At 44.4% G+C, this 18,131-nt stretch overlaps 1 protein-coding gene across 1 annotated transcript in view; it reads right to left on the bottom strand.

Moving 5' to 3' along the window:
- LOC138296883 (solute carrier family 22 member 7-like) overlaps positions 1-18,131 on the bottom strand; it is a 223,699-nt gene that overhangs the window by 171,280 nt on the left and 34,288 nt on the right. The window contains exon 2 of the mRNA XM_069236376.1: positions 6,976-7,394. Within this exon, the coding sequence (XP_069092477.1) occupies positions 6,976-7,377 (402 nt within the window). The 5' untranslated portion in view covers positions 7,378-7,394. The remainder of the gene's footprint in view (positions 1-6,975; positions 7,395-18,131) is intronic.

The raw sequence follows: 18,131 nt of genomic DNA on the forward strand, positions 1-18,131 counted from the left end.
GAAGAAGATGTGGTGCACAGGGGTACTGTCGTACTTGGGGAAGGCAAGCTCTTACCTTCTCCAAATTGGGACAGCAGGACCTCAGGACAGTCTGTGTCAAAGGGGTCCACCACCTGTGTTTCAAGGAGGACACTCGTTGCCAGGAGAGGAGTCCAAGAGAAACAGTTGTTGACGTAGAAGTGCCTGCAAAAGCAGAGAACTCCGTCACTCCACAGGAGATTTCTTTGGTCCTTCTGGTGCAGGGTGAAGACAGGGAGTCTCCAGAGCTTGAACACTGTGTAAACTGTTGCAGTTGCTGGCTTGAGCTGAATTTGCAGAGGAAAAGTAGCCCTTCTGGATACTTTGTTGCTGTTACAGCGGTTCTTGGAGCAGTCTGCGTCGATCCGAGGTCATAGGATGAAGTAGTAGCTGTAGGAGGCTGGCCTGGCTTGTAGTGGGTACCAAGGGGTACTTACACTCTGTACCAGGTCCAGTTATCCCTTATTAGTGTAGAAGAGGTGTTTCTAGCAGCTTAGGCTGATAGAAGGTAGCTATAGCAGAGCAGCTTAGGCTGAACTAGGAGACATGAAAAGCTCCTACTATACCACTGGTGTCATATGCACAATATCATAGGAAAACACAATACACAGATATACCAAAAATGAAGGTACTTTATTTTTATGACAATATTCCAAAAGTATCTCGGTGAGTACCCTCAGTATGAGGATGAGAAATATACACAAGATATATGTACACAACCCAAAATTATGCAGCTAATAGCAAAAGGAAGTAATGCAAGCAATGTAAAGTTACACTAGTTTGCAATAGGAGCACATAGGTATAGGGGCAACACAAACCATATGCTCCAAAAGTGGAATGCGAACCACGAATGGACCCCAAACCTATGTGAGCTTATAGAGGGTCGCTGGGACTGTAAGAAAACAGTGAGGGTTAGAAAAATAGCCCACCCCAAGACCCTGAGAAGTAGGTGTAAAGTGCACCTATATTTCCCAGAGAGCACAGAAGTCGTGATAGGGGAATTCTGCAAGGAAGACCAACACCAGCAATGCAACCAAAGTGGATTTCTGGACGAGAGTACCTGTGGAACAAGGGGACAAAGTCCAAGAGTCGCAACAAAGTCGAGAGTGGGCAGATGCCCAGGAAATGCCAGCTGAGGGTGCAAAGAAGCTGCCACTGGATGGTAGAAGCTGTGGATTCTGCAAGAACGAAGAGGACTAGGAACTTCCCCTTTGGAGGATGGATGTCTCCCATTGTGAAGAAGCTTACAGAGGTGTTCCCAGGCAGAAAGACCACAAACAAGCCTTGCTAGCTGCAAGGGTCGCAGTTAGGGTTTTTGGATGCTGCTGTGGCCCAGGAGTGACCAGGATGTCGCCACTTGGATGAGGAGACAGAGGGGGAGCCCAGCAAGTCGGGGAGCCCTCACAGAAGCAGGCAGCACCCGCAGAAGTACCGGAACAGGCACTTGGAAGAGGAGTGAAACGGAGCTCACCCAAAGACACAAAAGGGAGTCCCACGACGCCGGAGGACAACTCAGAAGGTTGTGCACTGCAGGTTAAAGTGTCGGGGACCCAGGCTTGGCTGTGCACGAAGGAAATCCTGGAAGAGTGCACAGGAGCCGGAGCAGCTGCAAATCACGCAGTACCCAGCAATGCAGTCTAGCGGGGGGAGGCAAGGACTTACCTCCACCAAACATGGACTGAAGAGTCACTGGACTGTGGGAGTCACTTGTACAGAGTTGCTGAGTTCCAGGGACCACGCTCGTCATGCTGAGAGGGGACCCAGAGGACCGGTGATGCAGTCTTTTGTTGCCTGCGGTTGCAGGGGGGGGGATTCCGTCGTCCCACGGGAGATTTCTTCAGAGCTCCTGGTGCAAGAAGGAGGCAGGCTACCCCCAGAGCATGCATCACCAGGAAACAGGCGAGAAAGCGGCAGGATCAGCGATACAAGGTTGCAGTAGTCATCTTTGCTACTTTGTTGCGGTTTTGCAGGCGTCCTGAGCAGTCAGCGGTCGATCATTTTGCAGAAGGTGAAGAGAGAGATGCAGAGGAACTCTGATGAGCTCTTGCATTTGTTATCTAAAGAATTAGAGACTCTAAATAGCCTGAAAAGGAGGTTTGGCTACCTAGGAAGGAGGATAGGCTAGCAACACAGGTAAGAGCCTATCAGAAGGAGTCTATGACGTCACCTGCTGGCACTGGCCACTCAGAGCAGTCCAGTGTGCCAGCAGCACCACTGTTTCCAAGATGGCAGAGGTCTGGAGCACACTGGAGGAGCTCTGGGCACCTCCCCTGGGAGGTGCAGGTCAGAGGAGTGGTCACTCCCCTTTCCTTTGTCCAGTTTCGTGCCAGAGCAGGGCTGGGGGATCCCTGAACCGGTGTAGACTGGCTTATGCAGAGATGGGCACCATCTGTGCCCATCAAAGCATTTACAGAGGCTGGGGGAGGCTACTCCTCCCCAGCCCTGACACCTTTTTCCAAAGGGGGAGGGTGTAACACCCTCTCTCTGAGGAAGTCCTTTGTTCTGCCTTCCTTGGCCAAGCCTGGCTGGACCCCAGGAGGGCAGAAACCTGTCTGAGGGGTTGGCAGCAGCAGCAGCTGCAGTGAAACCCCGATAAAGGTAGTTTGGCAGTACCCGGGTCTGTGCTAGAGACTCGGGGGATCATGGAATTGTCTCCCCAATGCCAGAATGGCATTGAGGTGACAATTCCATGATCTTAGACATGTTACATGGCCATGTTCGGAGTTACCATTGTGACGCTATACATAGGTAGTGACCTATGTATAGTGCACGCGTGTAATGGTGACCCCGCACTCACAAAGTACGGGGAATTTGCCCTGAACAATGTGGGGGTACCTTGGCTAGTGCCAGGGTGCCCGCACACTAAGTAACTTAGCACCCAACCTTCACCAGGTGAAGGTTAGACATATAGGTGACTTATAAGTTACTTAAGTGCAGTGGTAAATGGCTGTGAAATAACGTGACGTTATTTCATTCAGGCTGCAGTGGCAGGCCTGTGTAAGAATTGTCAGAGCTCCCTACGGGTGGCAAAAGAAATGCTGCAGCCCATAGGGATCTCCTGGAACCCCAATACCCTGGGTACCTCAGTACCATATACTAGGGAAATATAATGGTGTTCCAGTATGCCAATGTGAATTGGTAAAATTGGTCACTAGCCTGTTAGTGACAATTTGGAAAGCAGAGAGAGCATAACCACTGAGGTTCTGGTTAGCATAGCCTCAGTGAGACAGTTAGTCATCACACAGGGAACACATACAGGGCACACTTATGAGCACTGGGGCCCTGGCTTGCAGGGTCCCAGTGACACATACACTAAAACATGATATATACAGTGAAATATGGGGGTAACATGCCAGGCAAGATGGTGCTTTCCTAAACTAGGTTACCAGATTTTTTAAGTGTTATTTAAATTTTTAAAGTGATTTGACAATCATTTTTATACACCTTTGGGCCCATATTGATACTTTCTTTGCGCCGCATTTACGTCACTTTTTGACACAAAAGCAGCACAAACTTACAAAATACAATTTTACTTTGTAAGTTTGCACTGCTTTTGCATCAAAAAATGATGCAAATGCGGCACAAAAAAAGTATAAATATGGCCTTAGTTCATCAGCTGTCATCTAAACTTTCTTTTCAATTTAATTGCATTAACTATATCATTTGTACGGTATCACTATGTTACTTTCATGTATTTGTTTATTCTCTCATTTGTACAGAACCAAAGTATTTTATATGCAGGTATTTGATATTTTCCCCTATGTGAACGCCTAACCACAAAGAGAGATCATGGAACCTTGCTGTGTTTCCTAGGTGACTGTGTGTATGATGTCACCTGGCTCAAGGTAATGAAGTCAGTTACTCAGACTGCAGGCAGGCTATACTCTGGTGAATAAAAAAAGAAACCTTCTCTACTATGTTGAGAGGCAGTGCTTTTACTACACAAAGTAGTCAAGACTGACCCACTGTAATACAGTTTTAACTAATAGTGCATGCTTACAAAGTATTAACTAATACCTTACATCTCCAGAATATTGGCCTTTATTGCACTCCTCTAAAGTACAAGCAAACAGCATACTCTTCTATTCTATTAGTTACTAATGCACATCTCTAGTGTATTAATTTCTAGGAAAGACCTCTTACATGTTAAGTGCTCATACACATCTCCAGGGTATTAACTACTCATGCACTTCTATGATTATTCACTGATATCATGCACCTCCCGAGTCACATCTAGTAGCTGGCAGGAACAGGATATTAACTACTAGAACATTCCCCAAGAACACTACTTAGTAAACAGGAAATGTTTTGCTTCTAGCGTACACGCCTAGAATATTAGCTATTACCACTTTCTTATTAACTAGTAATTCTTAGTGCACAACTGCAGAATATTGAGGACTTGCCCACTTCTTCAGTGCACTCTATTACCAAGTATTAACTACTCAAGCATTTCTGCTGAGTGTTAATTACCAGTATAGTCATCCACTCTATCATCTACTAGAACACAGTTCCACATTATCTAACCATGTGTTCTTTCAGATCACTATGTACTTGCTTGCGAATATCTACTTTTTCAGTATTAGACAGTTAGTAAATTTACTTGAAACCAAATATCACTTATTGAACATATCAAATCAACAATTGCCACTGGAAGCATAATGTCAGTAGCTGTAGGTGAGAAAGGTGTTTTCTTCTGCCTGGCTTGTCAAAGGTAAGGGTGATGCCCTTCAGTAACAACTTTGTTCCACAAGGTATTTATGTGTATGGAATGCGGTGTACCCAGGATGAAGTTTCAGACTGGAGGAAAAAGCACCAGCCACAAAACCTCCAGAAGATAAAATGATGATGTCCAGGGTGAAGGTCCAAGGAGAAGGTGCAGGATGGGAAGAGGTGCAGGAAAAGAGCCAGAACTAAAAGTACCACCTCAACTCAAAATTAAAAGCAAGTGGGCAATTAGCCTAATGTGAACAGTAAAACAGTCCAATTGCATTGCAGCACAGTCATGTGTCTTCTAACTGGGCTTTTTAGAGGAAAAAACAGCAACAATGACACAGTACTACACTAAGGAACAAATCAGTCCAACTGCTTCAATTGAGTATTGGAAGAAAAGTGAATTCTGGGTCTGCAATGAGAAAGAGATTCCATCGAACTAACCAAGTGTTATTGACTAATCTTCAGGGGCTGAGTAAGTGGTGCCGTGCTGCATGGAAAACACCATCACTGCCACGACCCACAGAAACCAAGACACCTCAGTGGTAAGAAGTGTAAAAAAAGTAAAAATGTGCAAGAAAGCAGGCTGTTGTATTTCAAGCACCCAGGATTTAGAACAACATCTCTGTATCAATCAGAAGTGTCCAAAGACTGCTCCAATGTATGAAAGAGGTGAAGACCCACCTCCTTAAAGAGCACAACATCACAAATCAGTACAAGTGCACAAACCAGGTACCCCTCCAATCACTCATTGACTTTATGCTTGTCTTTGTCCCTCTTAATGGATTGCTGACTTTTGGCTGGGCTAAAGCAATAGAAATACCACATACATACATAGATTGCTACATACATACATACATACAGTCATACATACATCCTTACATACATTCATACATACATTGATACATACATGAAAACGTACATACATACATACTTGGAAACATACATACATTGATACATACATACACACATACATACAAACATACATACTTTGATACATACATGCATACATACAGTCATACATACATTGATACATACATGCAAACATACATGCATTGATACATACATCCATGCATGGATTGATACATGCATGCATTGATACATATATACATGCAAACATACATACATTCATACAGTCATACATACATGCATTGATACATACATACATACATACATTGATACATACAAACATACATACAGCCTTGTCATCCAGGGAGGAGAAAACTGGAATCTACCCGTCCCTGCACTGGAAACATTGTTTCTTGTGTCTCTTACATCGCTGGTGGCCGTACTGAGGTAGGTCGCCTTTAATCCATGGGTATAATAAAGGCCCTTTGTCTTCCTTTATGTCCACAGACAGAGTCAGCCATAGCTTCCTCCTGGCCCAAGGACCCACCACTTAATCTCAGACTCTTCACAGTACAATAGTGATGTTTGACTTTCAGAGGTTATCAAGCAGCCTTTGTCTTATCTTTGACCCTCCCTTTGGGAGCTCATTGATTTAGAACCCATTCCTTGGCTCGCAGACTAGCTTATCGGGTGTAAGTTTTTCTCAGTGGAAAACTGTCTCACTCTTTGGGTTTTAGTCCTTCTTTGAAACATAGGTCCTGATTTAAAACTTTTTAGCCCCGCATTTGTGCCTTTTTTTTTAAGCAAAAGCGGCACAAACGTACAAAATACAATTATATTTTGTAAGTTTGCATCGCTTTTGCGGTGCTAAAAAAGTATAAATCAGGCCCATAGACTCTTGCTTTGGTTGTGAACCCCTGTCCAAGGAGTGTAGCTCTTGCATGTAAGGGTCACTTCTCAATTCAACGTCTCAGGCTCACTCCATGGAACATATTCTCACTCATTGTCAATTTCACTCTATGCACCACAGTCTCACTCACTTGCAATCTAATCTTAATGGCTGACTTTTCAGGTTTGCATTTCATTCTTAGAAGCATAATCTCATGTTTTGATTATAATTCTGATTCAATAATTTGGCATGACTTTCACTCATCAGAGCGTACTGTCACTCACTTCCTCTTTTACACACTTCTTGGAGTACAATCTCTCCAGTTGGCTGTGTCATTCCCTCCTTGTAACACTTAATTTTAGTCAATGAGGCCTCTATTAACTTGTCAAGTGTTATTTGATTGATTTCAGTTCTAAATCATAGTGCATTGACACATTGCTCATGATGGTTACTTTACTAGGCTTTCACACACAGCATGATTATACACTAGACATCTAATCACGTCTTACCTCTGTAGCTATTGTAGAGATGAACTGGGAGTGGTCGTAGTCCCATCCATGCTGGCAAGCCTGCAGTGCAGAAGCATTGGGTGGTCCCAGGGAGGAGTCCTTAAGTGTTCTCCAGGTGTAGTTCTCCAGGAGTTGCCACTGGGGCTCTCTGTACATCTTGCAGGAGCTGAAAGTCCCATCAGGCTCCCTCGGGATGCTGATGAGGAGCAGCTCCTCCTCTGTGAGATTACCTAGTGCCTCCTTGTTCTGGAGGGCACATCGGTGGTGAGGCACCACTGATAGAAAGTTGTGCAGCAAAAAGTGTGTAGACAGAGTTGCCCGGTGAATAAATAAGAGAAACAAAATAAGGATCTGGAACCTTCCAAAGCCTCCAGCATCTAGTAGGAGATCCTCAAGCTTCATCCTGAACTGGAATCTCACTGTGGGACAGAGAAAGAAGCAGCTGAATATTCAGGGAACCAGCAATCCACTGTGAGCAGAGGATGAGAGATGTGGTAGGTCAACGTCATTCATGATAAGAACAAGTGAAACATTGTGTTGAATGGATAGAGGAGTGACAGGTAGCACGCATAAAAGAGCCACAGAAGATGCCTGGGGCCTGTAGTTGACCAGAGAAGGAGAAGACCGGGTAGAATAACTTATTGCAGGCACAAGGAGGCTTGTAGATGGTTTGAATAATGTAGCAGAGCAAACAGTGAGGAAAGGTGCTGGTAGAGTGGCATGTAGTGGCAAGAGACACGATGGGAATGTTACAGCTCCTCCCAAAGAAGCCTGAAGAAACAGCTTTTTGATTTGGAAGATTAACTATTAGCAAGGGATGTGAACAGCTGACAGGTCTATGAGTAGGAATGTACACTGGAAGGAGAACTGCCAAGGGAATGTCTACAAGCTTCACAAAGAAGAGTGGAAAGAGTAAGCTGCCAATAGATAGAGGCTGTAAGAAGCTGAGCAAGGTGCATGGTAGTAGGGGTGGCCTTACATCAGCTACAGCAACTAACGCCATTGGCAACCCATATGATTTGTGCCCTAATTTTGTTTTAATTTTAAACGTTCCAGATAAATCTGTGTGCCGTGGTACTCTGATGTAATGTTGTGGCTTGGTGTTAGATCCTGTTTTCTGAACGGGCAACACAAGAGCTAGGATATTGTATACAGTGTTCCTTGGCTGAATAGAAAGTACTGATTACAAGTTGTGCAAATGCTAACTAAACAAGCAACTCGTACCGCATATCCCTATAAGAATATCATGCAAGAAATGTCTGTACAATGTCATTGTTAAAAGCCACACAAAATGCATAAAATATGAAATATAAAATGAATCTGAAAACAGGGGGAACTAACACAGGTCCGAAAAGTCCTCATGGCAATGCTTGTGGTAAAAGAAGAAAATATTAAGATAGTATAGAGATGGTTATACATCTTGCCCAGCTTTTGCATTGCTGATGGCTAAAACATAATCCCTCTCTTCCCTCGTACTACAAACTCCCTGAAACAAATGATTATTATTTAATAAATGTCTAAACTTTCACAAACCCGACGAGGTTAGTAAGTCATCAGTGTGCGTAAGTCATTACATGTGGATAGCACTTGAATCATATGAAGACAGTCTCCATTATACCATATGAAGATAGCCCTCATTATACTATATGGAGATAGCCCCACCATACCATATGAAGGCAACCCCCACAATACCATATGAAGACAGCCCCCATCATATCAAACCATATAAAGACAGCTCCCACCACTATATGAAGATAGCCCCCACTATACCATATGAAGATAACCTATACTATACCTCATGAAGATTGCCCCAACCATATGAAGGCAGCCCCCACCATTCTATATGAAGGCAATCCTCACTAAATCCTATGAAACATCCCCCAACATATCCTATGAAGACAGCTCCCACCTTACCAACGTGAAGACAACCCTGACCATAAAATTTGGAGACAACTCCCACCATACCGTATGAAGAAAACCCCCACTATACCATACAAAGATAGCCCCTACTATACCATATGAAGATAGCCCCTACCATACCATGTGAAGGCAGCCCCCACCAAACCATATAAAGACATCCCCTAACATACCCTATGAAGGCAGCTCACACCATATCATATGAAGGCAGCCCCACCATACAATATGAAAACAGCCAACACTTTGCCATATGAAGACAGCCATGCAGCTGTCTTTCAGGCTCACCTTCCCATTCTTGGGCTGTCTTTGTCTTTCTTTCTCTCAGCCTCAGTACATCCTTCTCTCTTTGTGAGTCTTGTTTCCTCCTATTCTCGTTCTCTCTCTCACTCTACCTCTGTCCACATCTCCCTTCATGGTATTTATCTCTTCCTGGTTTACTGTCTTCAATCTATGTCCTACTTCTTTGGTCCCTTCCGTTACTCTTTCTATCTCAGATATACATCTCTCTTTCTCGTTCTTCATTCTAGAAAGCCGTTTGTGTGCTCTTAATCCCCTCTTGCTTCTTTCCTCTCTCCCTGCATCTTCTCCTGCCATCTGTGACCCTCTGTCAATCAGTTTCTCCTCATCTCTCTCAATCTCTCTTCCATCTCTGACTTGCCTTTATTTTTCAGTGTTTCCATATCCTATTCACCGCATCCTTCCCCCGTTCTGCTGTCATTCCATCTTGTTACCATTATATGTCTCTGCCTAACTCTGTCCTACATCGTCATCTGTCTGCCTTCTCATTCCCTTCGTCCAGTTTTTATATTTCACATGCCTTTATTTGAAAATTTCCCTTTGATCCTCAAGTCTTGATCACTCTACCCTTGTCTCTCTCTATCCCTGCTACTCATTCTGTGACTCTCTCACTATGTCACCATACCTCCCCTGTCTTGCTTATTCTCTGTACAAGTTCCCAAGGAAGTCCAACACTCATCTTGAACGTTTAAGGCTTTCTCTGTATGAAGCCCCTGGCTGTGACATGATAACAGGAAATTGCAATTCCAGGAGAAGGGTCTACAAAATTAGGGTAGAGCTTAGAGCCCCTCCTCTTGGTCTCACACTCAGTTCAAGAATAACCTACCCTTTCACTCCATTGGCCTGCTGATCAGGAAGTCCTGCCCACATGTTCCCTTCTCTCTTTATCCCCTTCAGAGATCTTTTATGTCACCACCTGGACATTATTTGATGGGTTCTGATATAAAAGCTGCACTAGGCATGGCTATATTTAGACAACCTTTCTAAATTTTTCAACATTATTAAGAATTATGGTGTTTGGTAGAAGACTCATAGCTGACACGTTTGGAATTCATGCCTGAGAAGCTCACATCAGCGTCTTTACCAATGGCCAGATTCAGCTTCAGTCATATGATTTCAATCACTACATGTTCAACATCATTTTTTCACAAACTGTAAGATCTCATGACTGATACAGCTAAACATCAAATCCTTTCTATATCTTCCTCGCTAATCTCCTCCTACTTTCTCACCAATACTGCCAGTGCCACTTCCCAATTGAAAGCTATAATGTGGAATACTGTTCTTACAAAGCATTCTCCTGATGATAGTTTAGGCAAGGAAGTCTTATCACTACCCATAATTCAGATATTCAGCAACCTACAGATACACCCAAGAGGCAACAGGTGCCTGATTTTGAGCTTGACAGATTGGAACTCTGCCCGTCAGGGGTGCAAAATATATTACCACCACCATCCTGACAGATTACCATCTGTAGAAAAGTACCCTCTTCTTGGCATGTTACCCCCAATTTCTGCCTCATGTCAGTGTGTTTAATTGTGTGACCAGGATCCTGCTAACCAGGTCCACAGTGCTTATGATCTCTCGCCTCTCAAATTTGTCATTGCATACTGGTAACCCAGTATTTCATCCCAAATTGGCATACTGGTCACCCCTTCTAAGTTCCTAGTATATGGTACTTAGGAACCCAGGGCATTGGGGTTCCAGGGGATCCCTAGGGGCTGCAGCATTACTTTTGCCACCCATAGGGAGCCCATGCAAAGGCTTCTGCAGGACTGCCTTTGCATCCTGCGTGAAATGGTGCATGCACACTTTCACAACCATTTTCATTGCACCAGGTCACTTATAAGTCATCTATATTTCAAGCCTTCCAACCCTGAAGGCTGGGTGCAAAGTACCTGTGTGAGGGCACCCCTGGAATAGCAGAGGTGCCCCCACATCATCCAGGACCATTTTCCCAGACTTTGTGAGTGCAGGGATGACATTTTACACATGCACTGGACACAGGTCAATACCTATGTCCAGCTGCACAATGGTAACTCCGAATATGGCCATATAAGGTGTCTAACATCTGGGAATTGTACCCCAATACTGAATCTAGTATTGGTTGCACATCTCCCTGCACTCTGGGGGCTCCACAGTGGACCCCAAGTACCGCAAAACCAGCCTCTTGAGGTTTTCCAGGCAGCCCCAGCAGCTGCCACCTCACAGACAGGTTTGTGCCCTCCTGTTGCTCAAGTAGCTCGAGGCTAGACAGGCAGAACAAAACATTTTCTTTAGGAGAAGGGTGTTACAGGCATGGGAGGGGTAGCCTCCCAGAGCCTCTGGAAACGCTTTGAAGTGCACAGATGGTGCCCTCCTTGCATAATCTAGTCTACATCGGTTCAGGGAACCCTCGAGCCCCTGCTCTGGTGCAAAACTGGACAAGGGAAAGGTGAGTGGTCACTCCACTGTCCATTACCACCTGAGGGTGGTGCCCAGAGCTCCTCCAGAGTGTCCCTGGGTCTTGTCATCTTGGATTCCAAGATGGGGGCATTCTGAGAGCATCAGAGTAACTAGTGTCAGCAGGTGACATCAGAGCCCTCTCCTGATAGGTGCTTACCTGTGTAGCTGACCAGTCCCCCTTTCAGGGCTATTTAGGGTCTCTCCTCTGGGTGTCTCCTCAGATTCGGATTGCAAGACTCCAGCAGAAATCCTCTACATTCTTTACTTCACCTTCTACCTTCAATACTGCATTTGGACCCTCCAGCAACTCTACAAACTGCAACAAAGAAGCCAAGAAAACTTCTGCTTAATTGTATCTTCAGCTCCTGCCAGCAACTGCAACTGTTTCCAGGTCGTGCATCCTCAGAAGGCAGCCAGTCTTTAGCCTGCACCAGAAGAACGAAGGACCCTCCCTTGAAGTGAAGGAGTCACTTCCCTGCTTCAGCAGGCACCACTCTGCAGTGACGACCAGTGGCGTGGGTTCCCTCTCCTGACGAAGTGCGTGGATCCAGCAAAACAGGTGGTGGACTGAAGTGGTCCCGACAGTCCTAAAGTCCAGCTGTCCAACTTTGGTTGAGGTAAGAACTTGCCTCCCCGTGCAAGACAGTACCCTCATTCACTGCATGTTTTGCAGTTGCCACGGCTTGTGTGCCACCTTCCAAGACGTTCTTCATGCACAGCTCCAGCTCCCAGCACTCCTTCCTGCGACGCACAGCTTCCTGAGTGGTTCTCTCGTGGCATGGGATCCCTTTGTGTAGTACTGTCTGGGCCTCCATTTGCACCTTCTTTGTCCCCGTGCTGTGGGATTCCTGTGTGTGCTTCCTGGTCTTCTGAGGGCTCTCTGAGTTGCTGAAAGCCCTCTCTGGCTGCCCTTCCTGGATAAAGACCACCAGGTCCCTCCTGGTCCCGGGAAGCGCCATTTGTCGCTAATCGGGTGCTTTGCGTGTGCCAAAGCTTGTTGGTGGAATCCAGCAATGCAAACCAGACTGCAATCATCCATCCAGCATGGGATATCATCTGCACCAACCAGAAACCTGCCTCCATCTTCTTGGGTGCAGTACTGAATTTTCTTATTTCCCTGTGGTTCTTCTTTTGCACCTTCATCCGGGTTAGCGGGGGCTCATTTTCTCCGTGGACTCTTCAGTGCTTCTTGGACTTGGTCCCCTTCTTCCACAGGACTTCAGGTCCAGGAATCAATCATTGGTGTCTTGCAATCTCTTCTATTTCTTGCATAATCTTCTATCATGTATTCTCGTGTGTTCTTGGAAACTTACTGTGATTTACTCCTGCTTTCCTGGGCTTTGGGGTGGGTGCTATTACTTATCTATGGGGTTTTCTTATACTCTCAGGTTAGATGCTCCCTTATTCACCATATCCTCGATATCAAATATTGAAAACATTCTTGACCTGCACAATAACTAACAATGAATAATTGATGACGTACATAATCTCGAAATCAACATCCAAAGCTTAAAACAATTCCAGATGCTGCCATTCACATGTCAATGATCAGTGACATTCTCAGCTGCCCTCAGGTACATCTCACAAAGTAGGCTGTCTCCCTGAGTCCCTCTTACATGCCCACCACTCTTACTGACCTCAAGGAATTCTCTATTCTGTCCCCTATTTTCAGACCCATGGACTGTAAGACTCCTGTACTCTCGCCACTCTGACCCTCTCTCTTATTCCATCCCTATGATTTCTAGACCATCCCCATAAATACTGCATCTGAAATCAGTTTATACCAATTTAATTTAATTTAAAGTTTAATTACTGTTACAATGCCCGGATGGCATGGATGATTGACAAACAAGATGGCTGCATTTCCCTGAGTTCTGTGCAGACTGCCTCATTGCTCATTTAGGCTCCTTTTGCCTAGGGCTTTTACTGCTCCTACACAATGGATTATTGTGACATGTCCCTGAGGTATGAATTGTCAATGCTTTAGTGCCATCATTTCTTCATTTATTCCAATTTTGATCGCTGGGCCCCAATTTGTTTTCTTGGCAGAAAGATCTCATATTTCTCCTCTATGTCCTGTGAAACAACTCTTGAGCGACTTCATTCTTTATCACTTGATACATACCTACACTCACTTACCTGAAGCTTTCCGCTAATGGTCATTTTCACACTAAAATATTGTCACCAACTGTAATTGTAGCTGTCCTTATTATTTTGGTCACCATTTTTTGTGATTAGTGAAGTGCTGTGGTTTTCCTTCTCATTCTCTTGTGGGTAGTTATTGTGAAAACTAATTGGCAGGAATATCCTTCACTCATGCTAATATCCCTTTTTATCCACGACTTTCAAATCCATGTGCAACCACATTCAAAAGAGTAAGCCCATTGCTATACACAAAGGGGCATATTTATACTCTGTTTGCGCCGAATGTGTGTCACAAATGTTGGTGCACATTTGGCGCAAACCTTGCCCCATATTTAAACTTTGATCCCCAATCCCGCGAACGCCAAAATTCCGCCGTGTGCGTCATTTTCTGGATGCGGGAAACCGCCTTGCGTTAATGACATGCACGGTAGGCGTTCACGTCCAAAAAAATGACTTTAAGGCCTGTGCGCCTTATTTATACTCCTGCGTAATTTTGACGCACAGGAGGGAGCGAGCATTAAAAAACGGCACACAGCCTGATGTGCGCCGTTTTTTAACGCCTGGGTGAGGGCAGGCGTTAAGGGTCCGGTGGGCTCACTTCCATGGTCTCAGACCATGGAAGCAGTGCAGAGGTGCCCTTCCGTGCCCCCAGGGACACCCCCTGCCACCCTCGCCCACCCCAAGAGGACACCCATAGATGGGGGGACCCATCCCAGGTAAGTTGAGGTAAGTATTATTTTTTAATTTTTTAAAGTGGCATAGGTGGGCCTAATTTGGGCCCCCCTACATGCCACTGTGCCCAATGGCCATGCCCAGGGGACAGAAGTTCCCTGGGCATGGCCATTGGGCAAGGGGGCATGACTCCTGTCTTTGCTAAGACAGGAGTCATTTCAATGGGGGTTGTGTGTCAAGAAATGGCGCAAGTCCGGTTTCAGCCATGATTTTTGGCTCAAACCTGACTTGCACCATTTCTTGACGCACAACCCCCATTTTCCCCTACGCCGGCGCTGTCTGGTATGAGTCATTTTATTTCCTCTGACCAGGCTCCCGCATAGCGCGTAGGAATGGTGTTAGCTGGTGGTACATTTTTTAACGCAAACCAGCGCCGGCGCTGTTTTGCATCAAAAAGTATAAATATGGGCCTAAGGGGGTCATTCTGACCCCGGCCGGCAGTGGAAGCCGCCGGCCTGGCTGGAACCGCCAGAATACCGCTGCGCGGTCAAAAGACTACGCGGGTATTCTGGGTTTCCCGCTGGGCTGGCGGGCGACCGCCAGAAGGCCGCCCGCCAGCCCAGTGGGAAACACCCTTCCATGAGGATGCCGGCTCCGAATGGAGCCGGCGGAGTGGAAGGGGTGCGATGGGTGCAGTTGCACCTGTCGCGATTTTCAGTGTCTGCATGGCAGACACTGAAAATCTTGGTGGGGCCCTGTTACGGGGGCCCCTGCAGTGCCCATGCCATTGGCATGGGCACTGCAGGGGCCCCCAGGGGCCCCAAGACACCCCATACCGCCATCCTGTGCCTGGCGGCCAAAACCGCCAGGAACAGGATGGCGGTCGGAATCCCCATGGCGGCGCAGCAAGCTGCGCCGCCATGGAGGATTCCCCAGGGCAGAGGAAAACCGGCGGTACACCGCCGGTTTTCCGTTTCTGACCGCGGCTGTACCGCCGCGGTCAGAATGCCCAAGGGAGCACCGCCAGCCTGTTGGCGGTGCTCTCGCGGTCGTTGGCCCTGGCGGATTTTACTGCCAGGGTCAGAATGACCCCCTAAGTGTACTTCCAAAGTTTTTAGAGCTTAAAAGCGATCCATAATATTAATAAATATCTCTGGCTCAAAGCAGGAGTAAGTCCAGCACTGGTACTTCAACACCCTTCTTTAGAAAATAATAGAAATATGAACATTAAAAAAAAACATGGGAAATTATGTTAAATTCAATTACATTATTTAAAATAGGAAAATATATAAATAAGTATAATTTAATGTTAACTAAACCAAAACTAAAACATATCTTTTATTTAAATATGATATATTTTAACATTTTTTTTAATTTATTGCAGATGTGTCTTGGGAAATGATCAGTCCCCTCCTCCACAACCTCATCAAAGTGGTTCTGGGAACCAACTCTCCCTCCCACTAGGATATTCCCCAAGTGTCAATTTACAATTAAATATCAAATCCTCATCATGGGCCCTTTCTAGTTAATTACACTCCTGAACCATCTCCAACTGTCTTTCTGGAGATGGGATGATGTCTTCAGCAAAAAGGCCTAAGTCATTGTTTCTGCCACAAGAGCAGTGTTCACACCTTATCGAGGGAAAAGCACTGATTAGCAGCTATTGGCAGACGAATGGTAACTAGCCGATTTGAGCTCTAGGCACACAAAGTCTAACTTTTTAAAAGCTACTTTTCCTGATTTTTTATCAAACATTCAACTTCACAATTTAATTTGATTTTTAATAAATACTAGCATTAGAGGTTGACGGAATTCAATACCTTATGGCGAACCAAAGTTATTGAAAATTGTATTCTAATTTAACATTATCTTTTTTTCGCAGGAACAGCTATAGCCTAATATAGTGAAAATAGCTTTTGTGTGCTAGTCGCTGTAGGAACATGCATACGTTAATTTATTTCATAGTCCACTTTTACATTTCAGGAACCTTACCTTGGTAAGTGGTAACTTGTCTAAAGTTTAAAGTATGATTCTTTCTTTTAAAAAAGGATGGTTTAAAAGCTGCAGATGTTAATCTATAAATGTAGGCCTGAAGCAATGTGTTTGCTTGCCAGCCGTGTAGATAGCACAATATGTTCTACAGTCACCAGGTGGACTTTCACTTTACGTTCCATTGGTGCATTTTTGCGCACCATATTCTATGGCATTACTGGATAGATAAATATGCCAATTGGGGATCAGCCAACTGTTCCTTGTTTTAGGAATGAGATCACATTCTCTGGGGAATGGATAGTGGTTTCCAAGGTTTGCAGATTTTAAAAAAAACAACAGTTAGCCAAATAAGGAAGAAAGCCATACAAAAAGAGGGATTCTGCCACTCCTGGCACCAATAAATGGCTTGGTGTGCTAAACCCATCCTTTTCACGGCTTTCAGGGACAGGAATGTGAAAGAACAGTTTTTACCACATTGTTTGCAATTTTCTAAGCAATAGTCAACCAGGTTTGAAACTGCTGAGTGAATATTTAGGCAAAACACCCAAAATTCTGAATTCAGCAAGGGGTCATTTGATTAGACCCATTTTAAAAAAGAAACAAACCCTTGAAATAAAAAAAAGAAACATTGACAATGAGTAGGAGAAATAGTAATGGGTGACAATCTTTTCAATTTATAATACATTGCCTGACGGCTGATTTACAAAAGTAGTCTACTGTTATGCCCATTAGACTCTTCTGGTCACAGAAATATTATAGAGCCTGTTGGTTGTCCAAAACATGTGATATTCAGAGCCATCAACTGAGTTGCAGCTTATAATGTTTTTTTATATTGTAACAACCATGCATTAACTTTTATGGTAAAATGTAATAAAAGAAAAATGGGTATAAAGAATCCCATGCATTTTTTAAAAGTGCCTAGGATAATGCGTTTAGGAATAGTGGTCGTTTGTACAGCTATAAATTTGGGGTCTTTCATGATATCATGTGATTCAAATGTGTGTTTATATTTACACACCTACTTTAATTTCCAAGCCACAAATGTAGATAAGTTATATTGGTAACAACAAACGTTCTATTATTCTGTTTTTCCATACTTCTCAGAATAAAAACTGTACCCCATTTTGTTGTGGCTCATTGCCTGTGTCAGAAAAGGACCCAAAACACAACAACAAAACATTAAGAACTTTCTACTTAAATTAAATCATTCTTGCAGTTTCGGTAGCTGTGGTATTTGTGCCCAGGCTAGTTTGCAACAGAGGGAATCTCCCAATCACAGAAAATTCTGGAGTACAGAGTGCTGTTAAGTGAGTGGAAATATGTACTGCAAACATCAAACTTGATTTAATATCACACAATTTCCTTACAATTTTGCGAGCAAAAATTTTAGAATTCTCAGAGACCCACAAAATGCCTACCAGTCAGCATTCCCACACTTCTAATGAAACTGGTAACCCAACTATGTGGGTGGGCATATCACCTGTGTGAGCGCATCTGACCTTATTGGTTTATTGCAATATGTTGATAAGGGGATGCGTATATGAGGTTGATGAACCTTTGGACTCGTTTAAGAGGTTCACACCCTCTAGTTTGTGCATATCATGAAAATTAAAAAAACAATCAATGAAAATGCTTAGAGACAGTAAATTTAACTCAACATGACCCTTTTGGCCATGAATAACCACATC

Source organism: Pleurodeles waltl, chromosome 5, assembly GCF_031143425.1.
Source record: "Pleurodeles waltl isolate 20211129_DDA chromosome 5, aPleWal1.hap1.20221129, whole genome shotgun sequence".
NCBI classification, from domain to species: domain Eukaryota; kingdom Metazoa; phylum Chordata; class Amphibia; order Caudata; family Salamandridae; genus Pleurodeles; species Pleurodeles waltl.